Consider the following 18,870-nt stretch of genomic DNA (forward strand, 5'->3'; position numbering starts at 1 on the left):
CAGGAGGCAACACATATTACTAATTTCTACCATGATAACTTATAATAGTGAAAAACAAGAAACAATCTTACATGTTTCACAGATACATGAATTATAATCTATAGCAGGACATGGTGGCTCTTGCCTGTAATCCCAGCAACTGGTGAAGCTGAGGAAGGGGGATTGCAAGTTCGAGGTCAAGCTGTGCAATTGATTAAGACTCTGTCTCAAAATTAAAAATAAAAAAGGGTAGGAGTATATAACCCAGTGTTAGAGTGCCCCTGGGTTCAATCCCCAGTACCCCAAATAAGTAAATTATATCATTTTACAGCGGGGTCCTCTGCAGTTTCTAAAAATCTTGCCTGTTACCACATCATTCTTCCCCTGTTACTTAACTGGGTGCTGCCCAGGACTCAGGCCCTCATCATGTGCTCTTCCCTCTGACTGGAATTCCACCCCCTAGTGGAAATCTTTTCAACCTCCCAGCTCTCCAAGGCTTTCCCCCAGTGACTAGGGGAGCCCCTGGTGTTCTCGGGCTCCCTGGATCTGTCTCCACACTCCTCTTTACATGGCACGCTTATCTGTGGACCGGGCCAAGTGGCGAGTGCCGATTTCCCCAGTGGACTGTACCCACCCCTCTGCGCGTCGGGTTCCCCTGGCATCGTCTGCAGAGCTGCTGAATGAGTGGAATGGTCGAAGCAGATAATACAGGATACAGGGCTGCATTATATAGCGTGATCCCAACTTTATTTCTTTGAATAAAAATTTTATTTAAATTTTACACAGCCCTATTGAAATGAAGGAAATATTGAAGGAAGGTGCAGCCCAGCCCTGTCAACGGTTGTCAAGGTAATGGGAATGTAGTGATGTTTCTTCCTTTTTACTTCTATACTTTTCTCGTTTCCCAGAACTGGCAACTAATATTTTTAAATTAAATAATGATGAATGACTTTAAAGAAAAACTCAGTAGGTGAAAGCAGGTTTAGGGACCACATGGGAAGCCCATGCTAAATGCCACCTGGGCCAAATCTCTCAGGTCCACGGTTTAAGAATGGGCGGACCTGGGCCCCTGGAGAAAAAGCAGCACTCGGACCAGCAGAGAAAAGGAGGTGATTTGAGGCTGGGGACCTGAGATGCTAAGTCAGGCCCCATAGAGTATCTTCCCTGCCCTCTCTCCCACCCCCCTCTAGGCTTTGAAATTGAGCTATACCCCCAGCCCTTTTTATTTTTTATTTATTTGGTACTGGGCATTGAACCCAGGGGTGCTCTAACACCAAACTATACCCCCAGTCCTCCCACACACACACTTATTTTTTTGAGACAGGATCTTGCTAAATTGCCGGGGCTGGCCTTGAACTTGTGATCCTCCTGCCTCAGCCTCCAGAGTAGTTGGAATAACAGATGTGTGCCACTGCACGCCACCCCAAGGTGGCGTCAGTCAGGATGAAGGTCTGTGAAGCGAGGTCTGAAAAGCCTGGTGGTTATTTATCCTGTAGCTACGAAGCACAGCCCCGATAGTTCAGCAAGAGCTGACAAGAACTTGGGCAGAGGCTGGGTCAGTGGAGATTAAAAAACCTTGTTTGCCAACACCTTCAACTTCTTGTCCTTCCTTGACTCTGTGGTCTCTCCTGGAAACCCTTCTCTGCCTCCCGCTCCACATAAGTATTGGGGAAATCCACCAAGCCAGGCTGACTGGAGCTATTCCACAAAGGGCCCTGAGCAGTCCCTTAGGTGACTGGAGTCACTAGCTTGCCCAGGACACGGGAAGCCTGTGTCATTCTGTCTGTTTTTCCTGTGATCCCCACCCTCTCTCTACCTTCTTCCTTCACAGAGAAATGAGAAGGCTCCCAAGGCCACTCCACTGCCCTCTCTGTGTACCGTGGTGCTCCCTCGGCTGCAGACAGGGGCTCCTTCTGAGCTCTGGACTTCACTTTCTTCTCTCACGCCTGCTACTTCAGTTTTTCTCTCTTTTCCCTTCTGAATCCTGCTTGTTGGCATTCAAATAGGCTCTATTTCTTCCATCTCAAAAAACAAACTCTGGGAAGGTGTCGGGAAGATGAGTAACCAGTACTGGGGTGCAGGTGGATCGAAGGAATAACTCCTAACGTTCTGTAGCACAAGTAGGGTAACTGTAGTTGACACCCAATTGTATATTTCTTTTTAAAAATTTTTTTGTAGTGTAGATAGACAGAATGCCTTTATTTCATTTTATTTTTTTCATTTGGTGCTAAAGATGGAACCTAGTGCCTCACACATGCTAGGCAAGCGCTCTGCCACTGAGCTACATCCCCAGCCCCCAATTGTATATTTCAAAGTAGCTCATAGAGAGGATTTTGAATGTCTCCAATCAAAAGAATAATAAATGTATGAGGTGATGCCAATCACCCTGATCTGATCATTACACACTATATACATGTATTGAAATATCACACCGTACCCCATAAATAATTACAATTACTATGTGTCACTTAAAGATAATACACTATAATTTACAATAATCTAAAGAGAAAAAATAATAACTTCCCTTGATCCGTGCCCCTGCAGGTCCTGCCCTGTTTCTCTGCCTCCTTCATGGCAAAACTTGCCATCTGAGTGGACTTTGGTGCCCACAGATGCTCCCCACTCTCTGACTGCCCCAGGTGGAATCTTCCCTGTCCAGTGTGGCAGGCTAGGGCATTTGCATTATTTTGAGCAGCGAGATGTGAACAGGAGTAATATGTGTCATATCTTCTCCTAGTCGTGTTCTGGGTAGAGGATGCTCTCTGGATCTTGGTCCCTGCTCGTAGCTTCACTGGCCTCGTGTCTCATAAGTGAGACATAAGCCTTTGTTGTTGTGAGCCATCATGATTCTGGGGTATCACTTGTTATCTCAGCATACCCTCGCCTGTCCTGACTGATCCAGTGCAGTCTCCCCTTCCTGGTCTCCCATTCACTCTTTTTTTTTTCCCCCCTTTATTTTATTTATTTAGACTTAGTGCTGAGAATTGAACCCAGTGCCTCGCACGTGCCGGGCAAGCTCTCTGCCACTGAGACACAACCCTAGCGCCCCCATTCACTCTTCATCCCACTCCACTGTCTTCTGTCCCCAGTGTTCTGCCAGAAATGAGCTTGCCAAGGACACCACTTACCTCCACGTTGCCAAATCTCTCGGGCCCTTCATTGTTCTCATGTAAACTCATGGCCTTGACTCCTCCCTCCTGGAAACACTCCTGACTTCAGTGATGCCACATTTTCCTGGTTTTCCTTTTACTTCACTGGCCCTTCCTTCTCCTTGGCTGGCTCCTTTGCCTTCGCCTTCCTTCAGAATTGTGCTACTCTAACCTTCAGCCCTTACCTTCTCTCTGAGTCCCCTCGGTCACTTCATCCACTCCCACGGATTTAAACGCCATCCCCATGCTGATGGCTCCCCCCCCTCCCCGTACCATTCACCTCCAGAGCCCTGGTTTGTTTGTGCCTGTGTGCGTAGTACTAGGGATTAAACCCGGAGGCACTCACTCTACCACTGAGCTACACATCTGCTCTTCTTAAATTTTATTTTGAGACAGGATCTTGCTAAATTGCAGGTGCTGGCCTTGAACTTGTGGTCCTTCTGCTTCAGCTTCCCAAATTGCTGGGAATGCAGAAGTGTGCCACCACGCCGTCTTTGGCCTTCTGTTCGGTGCATCTAGCTGACATCTCTATAACGCTTTTCAAGTTTTATTTGCCCTAAACTGAGTTCCTGGTGCCTCCATGCCTGTTTTCCCAGGCTCCTTGGGTCTCACTGGGGCACCCTCATCCTCTCAGCATTTGTATCAGAATTCAAATCCACCCCCGTCCTCCCCCTCCTTCTCCTTCACATGGATTTATCTAAACATTTCTCCAGGATAACCACTACTCTCTGTCTCCAGGACCTCAACATCTCTCACAGTAGCCACAGACGTCCTTGTTTCCTTTCTCCCTCCCCCTCAATCCATCCTCCAATAACAGCCTCTCCCATCCAATCATGCTGTCCCACTTCAGACTTTTCAGTGGCTTCTTGCCACAGCAGAATTAGATCCAAACCCTTTACTGTGGCTCTCAAAGCCCTAGAAGGCCTGGCTCCCACCTTTCTGACTTTATATCTTATCCCCTCTCTTTGCACCAAGCTCAGCACTGCCCCAGGGCCTTTGCACCCACCATTCCCTCTGCCTAGAAAGCTGGTTCTCAGTTATTTCTTACCCTTTGCATTTCAACTCAGATGTCACTCCTCAGGTAGGTCCTCTATGAGCACACAACTAAAATGGGTCCCTTCTTCATCTGAATTCTTAACCTTCTCTTTGTTCTTACAGTTTGTTATTTTGGGTTTGTCTGATTTCATTTTGTTTAATTGTCTGCCCCATCAGAAGGGAGGCCCCATGAAGGGAGAAGCTGTATCTCCTACTGTTGCAGAACTAAACATAGAGTTCAAGTTCTCACCTGAATGAAAGCATGTATGGGGGTGGATAGATGCAGAACAAGGTGATTGACAGGTGTGGTCTGTGCTCAGAGCCCTGATTCCAGTTCCGAATGCCATTCACTTATAGTAAGGAAGGGGTGGCTCTTCTGGGGACTGGTGATAAGGGCTCCTGGCAGAGTTCCACACCTGCTTCTCTAAGACAGGTCCCCATACCTGTTTACATCACTCAACCATGTCCAGTCCTGGGGTCTTTAGAATTTGATAAATTCCCCACCCAACCCCTTTTCCCTCACACCCTTCACAGATCCCCTCTCCCCAGGCAGTCATCTCAATAGACATTTGCCACCGAGCGTTATGCTGTCCCCGCAGAGGTCTCCCAGTCCCACTAAATACACCTGAGATAGCTCACTTAGTGTTCTGAGGGCCTGATTGCTAATGGATCCACAATTTGCTGTCGTCTTGGGGGAGGATCAGTTGGTTCTCCAAGGTGCCCAAGCTGGAGGTGGAGCCCCAAACCTCCTGGGAGGGTGGGCTCTCACAATCCTCAGACCTCAGCTGTGGCATCTGCGCTTCCACGGCACAAGTTCTGAGGCCCCCAAACCAAAGAACAAAGCTGAGTAACATGCGGATACATTTCATGAGCCTCCAGGAAGGGAAGCTGTAGGAGTGGAAGCTGGAGTGGACGGGGCCTGGGCTTCCTGCAGAGAGCTGCCGGGTTTAGAGGGGACGGATGGGCTGGGAGATGGCAAAATGGAAAGGCCAGGCCGAGGCACCTTCCTCTTGACCTGACAGGGAGATGATAGGGACCAGGGGTCTAGGAACATCCGGGTGAAAGTCAGGGTCCTTGCGGGTGGGGGAGGTCTGGAAAGAGCACCCTTCACTGACAATACAGTGCCACGACCATCCAGGTTTAGGGGGGGTCACCTGTGCAGCTGGCACTGGGCTGAGCAAGGCTTCCTGCACCTGTAGGGCAGGTGCTGACTCCCAGTTTCCCAACTAAGAAACTGAGGCCTTGGGAGGTTTTGTGACCCACCAAGGGCTGTCCTTGTGGGATGTGCTCCCACTGTACCCGGGTACAGGACTGCCCCTGTGCCAGCCTTCAACCCTACCCCAGGCAGAGCCCTCCTCAACGAGGAGGTGGGCAGGGAGTAGGGGAGCCTGGAGTTGCTTCCACAGCCCCCCTGAGCAGTTGGCAGTCCAATTAGCCTGGCATTCCCAGCCCGTCCTGTTCCCAGGGACCAGCCCAGGCAGAGGAAAGCTCAAAGGTTATTCCAATAAGGAGCCACCCACTCCTGAGGCGAAAGGGATCCTGGTGTGCTGGAGGAACCGAGGTAAAAGCAAAGCAAGAGTGAGCGCTGAGACAGGCGGGGACATCTCAGGGCTCCTCCCCCAGGATGTGTGCCTCTTCTCAGGAGAGGCCCTGCCCCTCTCCAGGGTGGTGTGCAGGGAGGCTGCAAGATGAGAGGGGCCTCGGCTGCCAACACGGTCTCCAGGGACAAATGTGCTTCCACATGTAAGCACATGTACTCAGATCCACGCACGTGAACACAGCCATGGAACAGAGTTGCCCACAGACATGCACACAAGCACTCACATGCGGACACGCGTGCCTCCACAGATACGCATTCACACATGCACACGTGTACACATGCCCATAGACGGGCTGGGCCCCCGCACGCCTCCCTGGCTCAGGCACTGGACCCTGAGCTGGTGTCTGAGAACACACATGCCTCGTGTCTGCCACTTGGGCCCTTCCCACTTCTGCACCCAGAAGTCTTTTTTGAGGGAGTCACTGTCCTGACCTCCACTTAGGGTGACTAACTTGTTCTTGGTTTGTTTGGGATTGTCCCAGTTTTAGTACTGAAAATCCCACATCCTGGAAAAGTTCCCACTCATGGGAAAATCTACTCTGGTCACCCTGCCCCAGGGTTGGTCTGGAACTGAACCCTCCCTCCCAGAGCACTCCTCACCTGCAGTCACCTCTGAGATGGATCAGTGGACCTTGGACAGAGCCAAGACAGTATCTGCTCTCACTCTAGAGGTTCTGAATCTCCTCAGGACTAAAAAGAACTGTGTTTATTGAGCACCTACTATGAGCCAGGTCCCAAGCTAGGGCTTCCTAATTCTCCTGACGACTCAGGAAGGTGCTATCCTCACCCAGCCATTGTAACTCCCGCTTTGTGCAGGGAACACACTAAACAAGATCACCATCCTCATGGAGTCAGTGGGAAAAGACAAAGTAAACAGATAAATAAGTAAATTATATGGTATGTTAGCAGAGGGTGAATACTGTGAAGTAAAACAGAGAAGGGACACCTTTAAACTAGGCTGCTCCGAGGAGACCTCACTGAGAAGGTGCCTTGGGGCAGAGCCCTGCAGACACCCAGGGAAGCATTCCGGGCAGAGGGAACAGCCTGTGCCGACTGGAGGCAGAGTGCCTCAGGCCTGTGGCAGGGACAGCAGGAAGATCAGTGTGGCTGGGGGTCGGCAGGGTCTGTGGACCATGGTACAGACGTGGAGGCACCTTGTGAGTGAGACGGGAGCCATAGAAGGTTTGGGCAGAGGAGCAGCACGTCCTGATTCAGACTTCTGCTGGGTCTCCTTGGCTGCAGTGTTAGAAGAGATGTCGGGCAAGGGTGGGGGCAGAGGGACCTCTTACAGGTTACTGCCTAGTCCAGGCAAGTGACGATGGTGGTGGCTGTAAGTAGGGGATGCATGCTGGATGAATTCTGAAATCAAGACTTTCCAAGTTGGGTGTGGACTGAGGGGAGGGTTCGCTGTGACCCTAAGGTGTTTGGCCTGAACAGTTAAAATGAAGGAGCTGCCCTCACCTGAGGTAGAGAGGGTGAGTGGAGGAGGCTGGTAGGCAGAGAGCAAAGCTCGTTTTGCACGAATTACAGACTGTGTGTGGCAGATGGAGATGTGGGGGAGGCAGATGGATACCCTCGTGTGCAGTTGAGAGGGCCAGACTGGAAATTTACACAATTGCCCCCATTTAACAGGTAGGAACAATAAGGCTCACACAAGCGAAGGGACACACTTGCTAAGTAGGGGAGCCAGGATTCGAACCCAGGTCTCTCTGGCTCCAAAGCCTGTGCTCTTCCTGGCCTCTGCCATGATTGGGGAACTGTGGACCATCCTGCCCAACCCCCACAACAACTAAGCAGAGGGGCTGAGGAGGGCTGTCCGACTGTGCCCTGACTGGCTTCCTTGTTTCCAGGTCTTGGGCCAGTCTGGCGGGGGCAGAGGGGACCCATCAGGAAGACGCCTGTACTTAGGACACAAGTGGTACAAGTGCCAAGTGGCCTGAGGCGCCAGCAGCCCTGTGAGTGCAGCCGGCCTGGCCTGAGGCCGTTATCCAGCAGCAGAGAGCATTGGGTTAGCATTGATTGGCTCAGAGAGGAGCATCTGGCGAGGCTGGGGCAGAGGGGGACCTCAGCCTGGAGGAGGGAGGGAGAGCTGCAGAGCCAGAGGAATTGATCACGTGATTGACCAGTCTCCAAGCCTCAGAGAGCCCAGTCTTGCCTGGGGGCCATGGGAATACCAGCCCATGGGGACGTCCCCCCATTCAGATACGGGGAGGGCAGCCTCTTCCACGCCAGTAGAATGGAGTGAGCAACCTGAGACTTCGGGGCCTGAGAGGGCCAACCAGCCCTCTGCTGAGGCTGCTCTGCCCACCCCATGCAGCAGAGAGTTGGGGGCAGAGCCCAGGACTCAGGGCGATTTGGGCAAGGCCTGCCCACTGCCCGGCTCACCAGCTGTGTGGCTTGGCAGGAACTTACCAGATGGGTGCCTCGTTTCCTCCCCTGTGAAATGGTGCTGTTCCCATGGGGTTGTGAGCAAGCCATGCAAAGAAGGTGGTGACAGGGCTGGGTCCTTGGTTAATCCCTTTCCTGTTTCCAGGAACTGGGAAGCTGCAGGGCCCCTGTCACACTAGCTGTCTGGACTGGGGCTGGAGGAGCCCTGTGGATGCTGGTCTCAGTGCAAAATTCTCAGTCCCATCCCTGCCCTGGGTTCCCCCAGCTCAACTGGCGGAGGTTATAGCCTCCCTGGGAGCTCTGCCTAGTAGGGCGAGGGTGCATGCTACCTGATTTTTCACCTCAGTGTCTTCATGCACACTGTGCCCTTTGCCTTTGCTTTCCCACACATCCCACCAGGTCTGGACCACATGGGGCTGTTCATGAGCACATCCGGGGGTTGCTGAGTAGACTGGTGAGGCCGCTGCCCATGCTCAGGCCACTCACCCCTGCCCTCACTGTCCCTGCTGGCAGTTGGGGGTTGAGGTTTGCAGGAAGGACCTGAAAATAGTACCTCCCTTGTCTGTGTGTCTGTCTGTCTTCTGTGCTGGTGCCATGCTGAGCCTGAGCAGACATCCTCTCACTGAATCCTAAGGCGATCCCATGAGGCAGGGAACTTTCTCACCCCCATTTTACAGATTAAATACTTCAGCAGGTTGAGGAACTACCCACATCACACAGAGCTGACTAGTGACAGGACAAGGGCAGCAGGTGGCACAAGGGTGGCAGGGGTCTTCCTGAACTACCACTTCCATCTTTCCACACACACCCTCAGGCACGTACCTCAGGCCCCAGCTCCTGGCTGGGCTGCCTGGTTTTGTGACCCCCTCATCTGCTAGTGAGCCGTGTGGACTTGCCCAGCTCATTCCTGGTCCTCCCCAGGCTGGCACCTCTGACTCTCCTGGACCCGGAGCAAGTATTGAATGGAGGAAGGAATGAATGAGACACTGTTAAGTGAGCACTTGTGGGAGGCCAAGAGGTTCCGAGCAGCTGAGTGAGGCAGTGCATCGCCTCGCCTCGAGGAGGGGTGGGGAGGCTGCTTTGCCTTCTTCAGTCTCCCCCTGCAGAGCACCCCCAACTCCACTTGGAGGGGGCTGAGGAGGCTGGTAGGAGGAGGTGCAAGGCCCCTCCTCAGAACTTGGATCCCTGCTAATTTGCGAGCTTGAAATGCACAGCAAAGGCATCAGCCTCATTGTTAGTATATTAATCAGGCAATCAGCGGGTCCAGGCTCCCAAGGGCCACATGGAGGGGGCACAGGAGGAGCTGTGGCAGTGCAGTAACCATCTCCCTGGGAAGAAATTGGCAGGGTGACAATCCAGGGCTGACACCTGCTGGCTCAGGCAGGGGTGCCAGAAGTGGGCGGGGCTTGCTGGGACAGCTCGCCCAGGATTTTGGAGATGGACTGGCTTTCAGGGTGGTGAAGCAGACTCAGCTGAGATGCCCAGTGGGAGAGGTGGGGGATCTGGAATGGGGGCCTCCCTGGTACAGACCTGTATCTGGGAAGTACTGAAGGATGGAGAGCAGCTGCCCTGGGCCCAGATCTCCCTATTCGTCTTCCTGAAGAGCCCTTCATTGTTCCCACCTTTGGAAGGAAGAGACTGTACCACGTACAGTCTCTATGACCTGTTACCTGAAACCCTGGCATAGGGCATGTTCTTCCTTGAGGTGACACAGAACATGAGGCTGGCCCTAGGCCAAGTCTTGACTGGGGTCCCTCTGTCTCCTGTGGCTCTCTCAGAGGAAGAACAGGGACCCCTTGTCCTGGGTTCTGCCTTTACCCCACCCTGCCATCTGACCCCTTCCACCTACCATGGTGCATTTACAAGTCAGCTACTAAGTCCACACCTCAATTTTTGGGCATTTTGGCTTTTTCAGCTAAACTCAGGTCCCAGTATGGTCTTCCCTGTGCACCAACATCCCCTGGAGGCACCTGCTTTCTGTCTGAGGAGGGTACATCTCCCCACAGGGCTTCACCTGGGGCCTTATGGAGACAGAGTCACAATTGCAGCTGGAGGAGGCGCCCCCCCAACACACACCACATAGGGTAGGTCTGAGGATCAGAGGAGTGCAGACAGAAGTACTCTGTCAACTGCAATGAGCTGTACAAATGTCGAGTGGTATTAGCGCTAAGCCTGCCACAGCCCCTGCCCCCGCGGCTGCAGACTGAGGGGGAGAAATGCCTCTGTCATTACAGGACCCCCTGGCAGAGGCTGCATGGCTGTGGCCATATCTTCTTCAGACTGAGATGTGGGACAGGCGCAGTAAGCATCATGAATGCCCTTGAACCTGGACTCTTTCCAGGGTGGCAGGGAGGGGGTCATTCCCTGGGGAAGGCTCTAGCAGGTATGGACTCCCGGAAGAAAGCAGCCTGAGCAGGGGTGAGGGTATGAGCTGAATGAGGAGCTCTGGAGGGTCCAGTGTGAGTTGGACCCCTCCAAACCTGGGTGTGGAGACTGAAGGAGCTGAGCAGGCTCCCCTCAAGTCCCCTGGGATTCAGAGCCCAGGCTTCTCTCCCCTCATGCTCCTGCCATCCCTGGGCAGATTGAAGTGGCCAGTGGGGCCTGGAGACCACACCCAGGACTTTGAGGGGGGGGCTGGCGGAGCCATCATCTCCTAGTATGTTCTGAAAGTGGAAACTGAGGAGAGGCAGCTGCTGCCTTGACCCAGCCTGTAGGCTGTCCCGTAGCTGGGGTGACTGAAAGTACTGCAGAGGCTACACCAAGTGTGGCCTGGCTCAGAAAGGGTCTTTGATGCTGTGCTGCAACCACCGCCGAGGTCATAATTGCTCTGAAATCGCAACTGAACCCAATTATGCAAAAACTAAATTATGTGCGATGATTTTTATGTGCTGGAAACATTCGGTTGAAGCTGGGTGATTACAGGGGGACGGGAAGCAGCTGCCACTCTCTGGGAGCCCATAACTCCCAACAGCTGGGAGCTGTCACTTATTTACGACGCCGTTTCTACCGGGAACGAGGGGGTGGCGGTGGCAGTGAGACCTGCTCAGTTGGGAACCTGGGCAGTGGTTGGGTTGGGACAGCAGAAGGCCTGGGAGCTCGGGTGGGTGGCTGACCAACCCAGGCATGGCCAGGAGGTTGGGTTCTCTCATCCCACATGCTCTGTGCACAGCTGGCAGCAGGAAGACCCAACGGAGCTGCCCTTAGGCACCCTGGTTCTCCTGAGAGGCCCAGCTGGACAAGCAGGAATAGAAGGGGCAAGAGGCCAACTCAGGCAGGGATATGACTGCCTGGCCCTCCAGGGTGGGTATCTGTGGGCCTGGAGCCTCTCCCCGCCACCCCGGTGTGCCGGCTGGGCTGCTTGGGTCAGCTGCGACCCTGGAAAAAGGCAGGTAATGACGATCGCCCATAATGAGGCTGCTCCAATAATGAGCATGGGGCTATTACCCGACCACAGGCTGGACACATCTGAAAATAAATTATTTTAAGGCTCCATTAACGAATGCCTAATTAATGCCCAATTAGAGGGGAGCTACAGAGGAAATGCTCTGGACAGTTGAGGGGCAAGGCCTGGTTTTGCAGCCATAGCCTGAGAGCTCAAGCAAGGCGGAAAGTGGGGAGAGGGCCATAAGGTGGACCAGGATGGGGGCAACCTCGGTCTGGCAGTTTTGTGGACCCCGGAGAAGCTTCATGCATCAGCCCTGGTGCCACCCCCAGTCCCTTGCAGACACATGCTTCTCCATACACACACAGCTCTGTGAGTGAGAACTATTGCTCTCTGTATTTTAGAAAAGAGGAAACTGAGGCACAGAGGGGGTGTCGAATATTTGAACACATAAATGAAATACCTTTCAAGAAGCACTTTGGTGGCATGCTTACGTGCTTTGTTTGTTATTGGGAGTGATTTAAATAAAATGATTCCTCAGGACTCCGTATGAGATATTTACTTTGTTAGAACCACTATCTGTGAATGCAGATAACGATAAGCTAGTGGCAGAGCTGGGATGAGAGCTAGAGGCTGACAGGCTGTGTCGGGGTGTGGCCTTCACTGCAGTGGGGCTGACAAAGACTGAGGGGGCTGGGCTCAGGCACCCCAGGCAGACCCTAGGGACTTTATGGGCAGGGCTAAGAGGTATGGGGTTGATCAGGGCCTTCACCCCAAATTTACCTTCCAGGTTGAGGATTAATCCTCAAATGGGCTGGGCACAGTGGCAATGCCTATAATCCCAGCGTCCCAGGAGTCTGAGGCAAGAGAATTGGGAGTTCAAAGCCAGCCTCAGAAATTTAGCGAGGCCCTAAGCAACTCAGTGAAACCCTGTCTCCAAATAAAATGTAAAAAAGGACTGGGGATGTGACCTGTGGTTAAGTGCCCTGAGTTTAATCCCCAGTACCAAAAAAAAATATTCTCAGTTGGGCTAGTAGGGAGAAGTTTCTAGTCTTAGGGTCCAAACTTGGACCCTCAGCCATTCCTCCATTCAGGGACCATGAGAGACCCCTGATCACAGCACAGATAAGGAAAGATCCCTGGCGGACCTAGGAAGATCATATACCAGTCCCCTCCCCATCCTCTGCACCCCATCCGTCTGCCACCTCGCTGGGCAACCTCTAACTGGTTGTGCTGTCTCTCCCCCTACCAGGGTGCTTTGTGGAATTGCTGCTGCTCTTGCTGCTGGCTGGGGAGCTGCCCCTGGGCGGCGGCTGCCCTCGGGACTGTGTGTGTTACCCAGCACCCATGACAGTTAGCTGCCAGGCACACAACTTTGCTGCCATCCCCGAGGGCATCCCCGAGGACAGTGAGCGCATCTTCCTGCAGAACAACCGCATCACCCTCCTCCAGCAGGGCCACTTCAGCCCTGCCATGGTCACCCTGTGGATCTACTCCAATAACATCACTTTCATTGACCCCAACACCTTCGAGGGCTTTGTGCACCTGGAAGAGCTGGACCTTGGCGACAACCGGCAGCTGCGGACACTGGCACCCGAGACCTTCCAAGGCCTGGTAAAACTTCATGCCCTCTACCTCTATAAGTGTGGGCTTAGTGCCCTGCCAGCGGGCATCTTTAGTGGCCTGCACAGCCTGCAGTACCTCTACCTGCAGGACAACCACATCGAGTACCTCCAGGACGACATCTTTGTGGACCTGGTCAACCTCAGCCACCTGTTTCTCCATGGCAACAAGCTGTGGAGCCTGGGCCAGGACACCTTCCGGGGCCTGGTAAACTTGGACAGGCTGCTTCTGCACGAGAACCAGCTGCAGTGGGTCCACCACAGAGCTTTCCACGACCTCCGCAGGCTGACCACCCTCTTTCTTTTCAATAACAGCCTCTCGGAGCTACAGGGTGACTGCCTGGCCCCCCTGGTGGCCCTGGAATTCCTCCGCCTCAATGGGAATGCCTGGGACTGCGGCTGCAGGGCGCGCTCCTTATGGGAATGGCTGCGGCGGTTCCGAGGCTCCAGCTCCGCTGTCCCCTGTGCATCCCCCGAGCTGCGACAAGGCCAGGACCTGAAGCTGCTGAGGGCTGAGGACTTCCGGAACTGCACAGGCCCAGCGTCCCCACACCAGATCAAATCACACACGCTCACCACCACTGACAGGGCTGCCCGCAAAGAGCACCACCCACCCCACGGCCCCACCAGGAAGGGCCACCCACACAGCCATCTGCCTGGCTCCAGGTCAGGCTACAAGAAGTCAGGCAAGAACTGCACCAGCCACAGGAACCGCAACCAGATCTCTAAAGTGGGCACTGGGAAACAGCCCCATGAACTACAGGACTATGCCCCTGACTACCAGCACAAGTTCAGCTTTGACATCATGCCCACAGCACGGCCCAAGAGGAAGGGCAAATGTGCCCGTAGGACCCCCATCCGTGCTCCCAGCGGGGTGCAGCAGGCCTCTTCAGGCAATTTCCTGGGGGCCTCACTCCTGGCCTGGATACTGGGGCTGGCGGTCACTCTCCGCTGACGACCCAAAGCACCAGCACCCAGCACTGCCACGTGTCTGCCAAGGAACAAAATTTCTTTTCTTCTTTTCTTACAAGTGGAAGATCTGCTGGGTTTCAGGAAAAGGCCGATAGAGCCTTCAGCTGCTGTCTGGACCCTACTCGGTGGATTATAAACCCAAAGTGTACAGTCCTAGATGGGAAGGGATTAGCGCATCTCACCCAGCTGTCCCAGCCAGCCCCTGCCGAGCATCTACGGACAGCGTCCACTCCAGCAAGGCGGTAAAAGGCACGCAAAGTGAATCTTTCATTAGCAGTAATGGGACAAGTGCCCCTCGTGGGAGCTGGGCTCTGTGGAATCCTGATCATTTGGAGAGGTCTGAAGGGCCCTGCCATTCCTGGAGGAGCAGGACTCAGAACAAACAAGTTTCTCCCAAGAGCTGACTGGGTCAACCAGCAGTCTGGGAGTACTGGTGCAGGTGGCATCTTGGCCTTTGTCTGAGGTCACCTAGTCAATCTGCCCTGAATCCAATCCTTTGCCACCTTCGGTCCCTCCCTTGGTGGGTAATGCCTCTCATTCCTGATGTCTCAGGCAACCCTGGCAGACCCAGGCACAGCTGCTAGGGTCCAAGAACCAATTACCAAAGGAAAGATCATCAGAGGCTGAAATTTAGAACTTCATCACATGCAATGAGATTCTCACAGAAGGTGCAGTTTTATACCTATGTCCACTTATATATATATACACACTCCACATATATATATATATATATATATATACGTATATATATACAAATGCACAGGTCCCCTGCCCCACTCCGTTACCAAACTGTAAGTCTTATCATGTTTATAAACTATATGGGAAACTATATCTGCTGAAGTAAGGATTGCAATGGTGATTTCTAGCAAGAAAAAAGTTATAGAATTTTTGTCTAGAATCCCAACCTGATGTCAATAGTCCCTATGTAACCTGGGCTTGCCAGGACCTGGTGCAGGGTGTCAGTGGGAAGAGTTAGGGAGAAAGGGAGGCAGCAAGAATCACTTCAGGGGACCAATATTCTTAGACATTTAGAACATCACCTTGTTTTTATATGCAACACAAACCTGTCTGGCACCCTGGAGCACCCATCACCCCTGCTGTAGAAGCTGTGGGCGTCGGAGTGAGAAGCGGGAAGCAGCTTGTGGATGTCAGGGAGCCAGGCACTGGGGACCAGGTAGACAGAGAAGGGGAAAGACAGGGCTTTGGATTTAAGTCAGCAGACAAGGCAGCATCCACAGTGTTAGTCCAACGGGTTGGACAGTGTCGTCAGCCCAGCGTTTTGCCAGCGATGGTCTGGACAGGCCAGGGAGACTGAGCAGAAGCCCAGGCCATCGGCATGGCTCAGCTGCTGGAATTTAACTTGAGGCTTTTGGGTGGGCAACCCAGCAAGGGCCCTGTGTAGTTTGGCAGGAGGGAAGCATCAGGTGGCCTTGGCAGAAGGAGAATGTTGAGGACATTTCAGGAACCATCTCAGGCACTTCTGCATTATGGAGGCCCCATTCCTCCTGACCCTCCTGAGATGCCCAGGCAGAGGTTAGAGGGCCAGACTCAGGGGTCAGGAGCAGGGACAGGCAGCATGCAGGGAACCAAGCATGCAAGCCCAGACAGGCAAGAGGGCCTGCTGGACAAGGGCCCAAGCAAGCACGGTCTATTTTGCGCTTTGCACAAACCTGAATTCCCCACCAGAAAGGATGTGTGTGAGGAGGGAGAAACACTGAATCCAATTAAGAGAGAAAAAAAATAATAAAAAATTCTCTTGGACAAGAACCCTGTTTTTCATTTCCTAACCCTGCATTCCTGATGGGGTGGCAGATCTTGGGCTTCGGTGGGGTGGGCGAGCCTGGCTGGGCACTGCTCGGGAACACAGCACATTTATTGGCAGGAGAGCTATAGGGGGCAGGGGCACACTGACTCAGAGGGACACACAAGAGCATGCTTACGCACGCATGCGCACACACGTTCTCTGTTCCATGGTTCTTCCCTTGCCCGCACACAATATGATTCACTTCCCACATTCTGGCTGCTCTGGGTTGGTACCATCTCTGTGTCTCCCCCTAGAGCAGACTGGCCCTGGATCCTTCTCGGCCTGTTCTCAAGAGCCTCAGCAGCAACTGCTGAGCTATTGATTCTGAGGGGGCTGAGTGGTGACTGGAAGGGAACAGCCAGTTCCTGGGGCCCAGAGGACTTTCTAAGAGGCCAGGGACTGACGGAGACAGCAGTTGACAGGGCCCACAGTCTGCATCTGCCTCTGGCTGTGGAAAAAGGAGAGGGTTCTCCAGGTTGAGGGTTGTGTTTTCAGGCCTGACTGGACAACACCCCTCAGTACAAGACTTGGGACATTCCTGAAAGGAGCCCAGTGGCAGCAGAACAAATCATCTGGAGACTAAGTTGCTCCCAATGGTCTCACTGCTCTGACCCAGACCAGTGCCAGGGCCTGACTGTTCCTTAGAGTCCAAGGAGGTTGTTATGTTGTTGATTTCATTTCCAACTTCAGACAGCAAGGTCCTCAGTGGGAAAATCGAGAGTCTAAGCACTTTATTAAATTTTTAAAAAAAGACTTAGTAAGTCCTGTACCGTGGAAGTGAAATGTCAGAACAAAAAATGCTAATGTCTTCTAAAGGTTCTGCTTCTGTCCAGCCCAGCCAAGTGTCTGGTTGCCAACTGTTATTACAGGCTGGGCAGTGGGGCCCTGGATGCTGGGTGTATTTTTAGTTGCTTTCTCCTTTAGGAGTTAGGAGGAATAAAGGCAGCTCTGTTTCAAATGACATCACTTGTCACTCAGCAGCTCATGTGCTCCACGGTTCAGATGACACCATTGCCCCAAACATCAGAGCAGGTTGACACGTCAGGGGTTAAGCAAGGCCTCCCTCTCACCAGATCCAGCCACCTCCTGAGTGTCCTGTCCTCCTCTGAGGAGACGGGTCATCCCTCTCTGCTCCTGATGAGGTCAGCCCCTTTACCATCTTTCCTTAGTACTTTTCAGGAACCCCAGGAAGGACCATCTCTTCTTCTCTCCCCTCTGGAATGACAGGGAAACATCTCTGTCAGAGGGGCTGGTGGCCCCTGGTAGTCTTTACTCCTTCCATGATCCCAGAGCTTAGGTGATTTATATTCATTCAACAAACATTGATCAAGGGACTCTGTATGCCAGTCATTGCCCAGGCTCTGTGGATATCAAAAAGTGAAGATGTGGTTCTCTGTTATGAGCCCAGAGCCTAGATGTGGAAGTGAGTATTCTTCCCTGATGTAGGATTGGAGCCTGTGTTAGCATTCCCACCTGCCAAAAGGAGGAACTTTCCTAGGATGGGGAATTCAGAGCGGGCTTCCAAGAAGACATGCCACTCCCATGGGTCTCAGAGAATGAGAGGTGGGCCAGAGAAGAGTGGGGAAAGACTGCAAGCCGAGGGCTGGACACACGCTAGCAGGGTCTCTATCAACAGCCGGAGTTGAGGGCAGAAAATGCTGCTTGTCAGGGTGTTGGGTGCTTATCAGCCTGGCAAAGGGGAGGCTCCAGGGGTCCCACTCAGAGACTTAGACTCTGTGGTGGAAGTGGAGGGAAGAACCCCCACCTGGGTTCTTTCTCCCACTCTATGTGCGTATGGTCCCCACCCTGGCACCCTCACGGATGTTCCTCAACAGTGGGTTTCAGCATTGCAACTTGCCGCTTGTGCTCAGCCAGATCTTCCTGCGTGCCAGCAAGCTGGAGCGCTCCCTGGAAATCTGCCTGGGCCACAGTCCCATTCCCAGACACCTGCTGCTTCTAAGCTCGGAACGTATCCCGTAACCATTTAGCCTCTCGGCCTGCACTCCTGGCTCTCCCATCCCCTTGGGCCCTGCCCTCAGTCTGCCAGACACTCCCTGTCCAGGCACATGCTAGGCCACCCCGACATGTGCCCACTCTGGTGACCATCTGCAATCCTCAGGAACATCTGCCCCTCCCCCTCCCACTAGGGCTGTTCATTACCAGGGAGCCAAGAACACCACTTAGCAAGTGTTTACTCATCACTTAACTAATCACCAAGCACTCCATAGCCAATGGGGGCCCAGGAAGCCCTCAGAGCAGGTCTGAGGAAGCAGGGGCACAGAGTGGAGGGTGCAGGAATCTTCTGGGAGGATGGGCTACAGGGTACCCGGGTCCAGAGAGATTAGTGTCTTGGGGAGCATTTGGGAGCCCTCAGCAAATCCTTCTTCATATTCACACGAGTCCCCAGGTTGTTCCTACTCATCCCTGCTCAGACCCCTCTGGGCCTCAAGGGACCTAGCTCCTCAAGGTCCTTCTCCACACTGACATGGAGGACGCCTGCCTTTCTCCATGTGCATTCACTGATCCAGAAAAGGGGAGTGCACATTTTGATGGGGTCCAGTCCAACACCTATTTTAAAGCCTGTCCTGGCTGCGGTTGCATTCTGACCCATCTCCTCCCAGCCTGGCTCCTCCAAGTAGGAGTTTAGCCCATCAACCATTACTCTGTCCCATGTCACCAAATCCCCCACTATCAGCTTGTAATGGACCAATTTTCTTTTATCTTCTGTCTACTTGGAAAATATCTCAAGACCCTTTGTGCTTTAAAATATCCTTTACAATTCCATGCTCAATATCTCTTTCTGTTCCTCTAATTGTCCTTTTTAACTCACTGCACTTTCTATATAAATCTCCCAGTCTCCCCCTTTTCAGGCAGTTAATAAATACAACCTCTAAAAAACTAAACATAAACATCTATTGTTGGCTAAATAACTCACAGCA

At 52.9% G+C, this 18,870-nt stretch overlaps 1 protein-coding gene across 1 annotated transcript in view; it reads left to right on the forward strand.

Annotated features, from left to right (window-relative positions):
- Nucleotides 1-15,871, forward strand: part of Rtn4rl1 (reticulon 4 receptor like 1) — a 72,268-nt gene extending 56,397 nt beyond the window's left edge. Inside the window, exon 2 of the mRNA XM_047547588.1 lies at nt 12,786-15,871. Within this exon, the coding sequence (XP_047403544.1) occupies nt 12,786-14,110 (1,325 nt within the window). The 3' untranslated portion in view covers nt 14,111-15,871. The remainder of the gene's footprint in view (nt 1-12,785) is intronic.
- The last annotated feature ends 2,999 nt before the right edge of the window (nt 15,872-18,870 follow it).

The sequence above is a fragment of the Sciurus carolinensis genome, chromosome 3 (assembly GCF_902686445.1).
Source record: "Sciurus carolinensis chromosome 3, mSciCar1.2, whole genome shotgun sequence".
NCBI classification, from domain to species: Eukaryota; Metazoa; Chordata; class Mammalia; order Rodentia; family Sciuridae; genus Sciurus; species Sciurus carolinensis.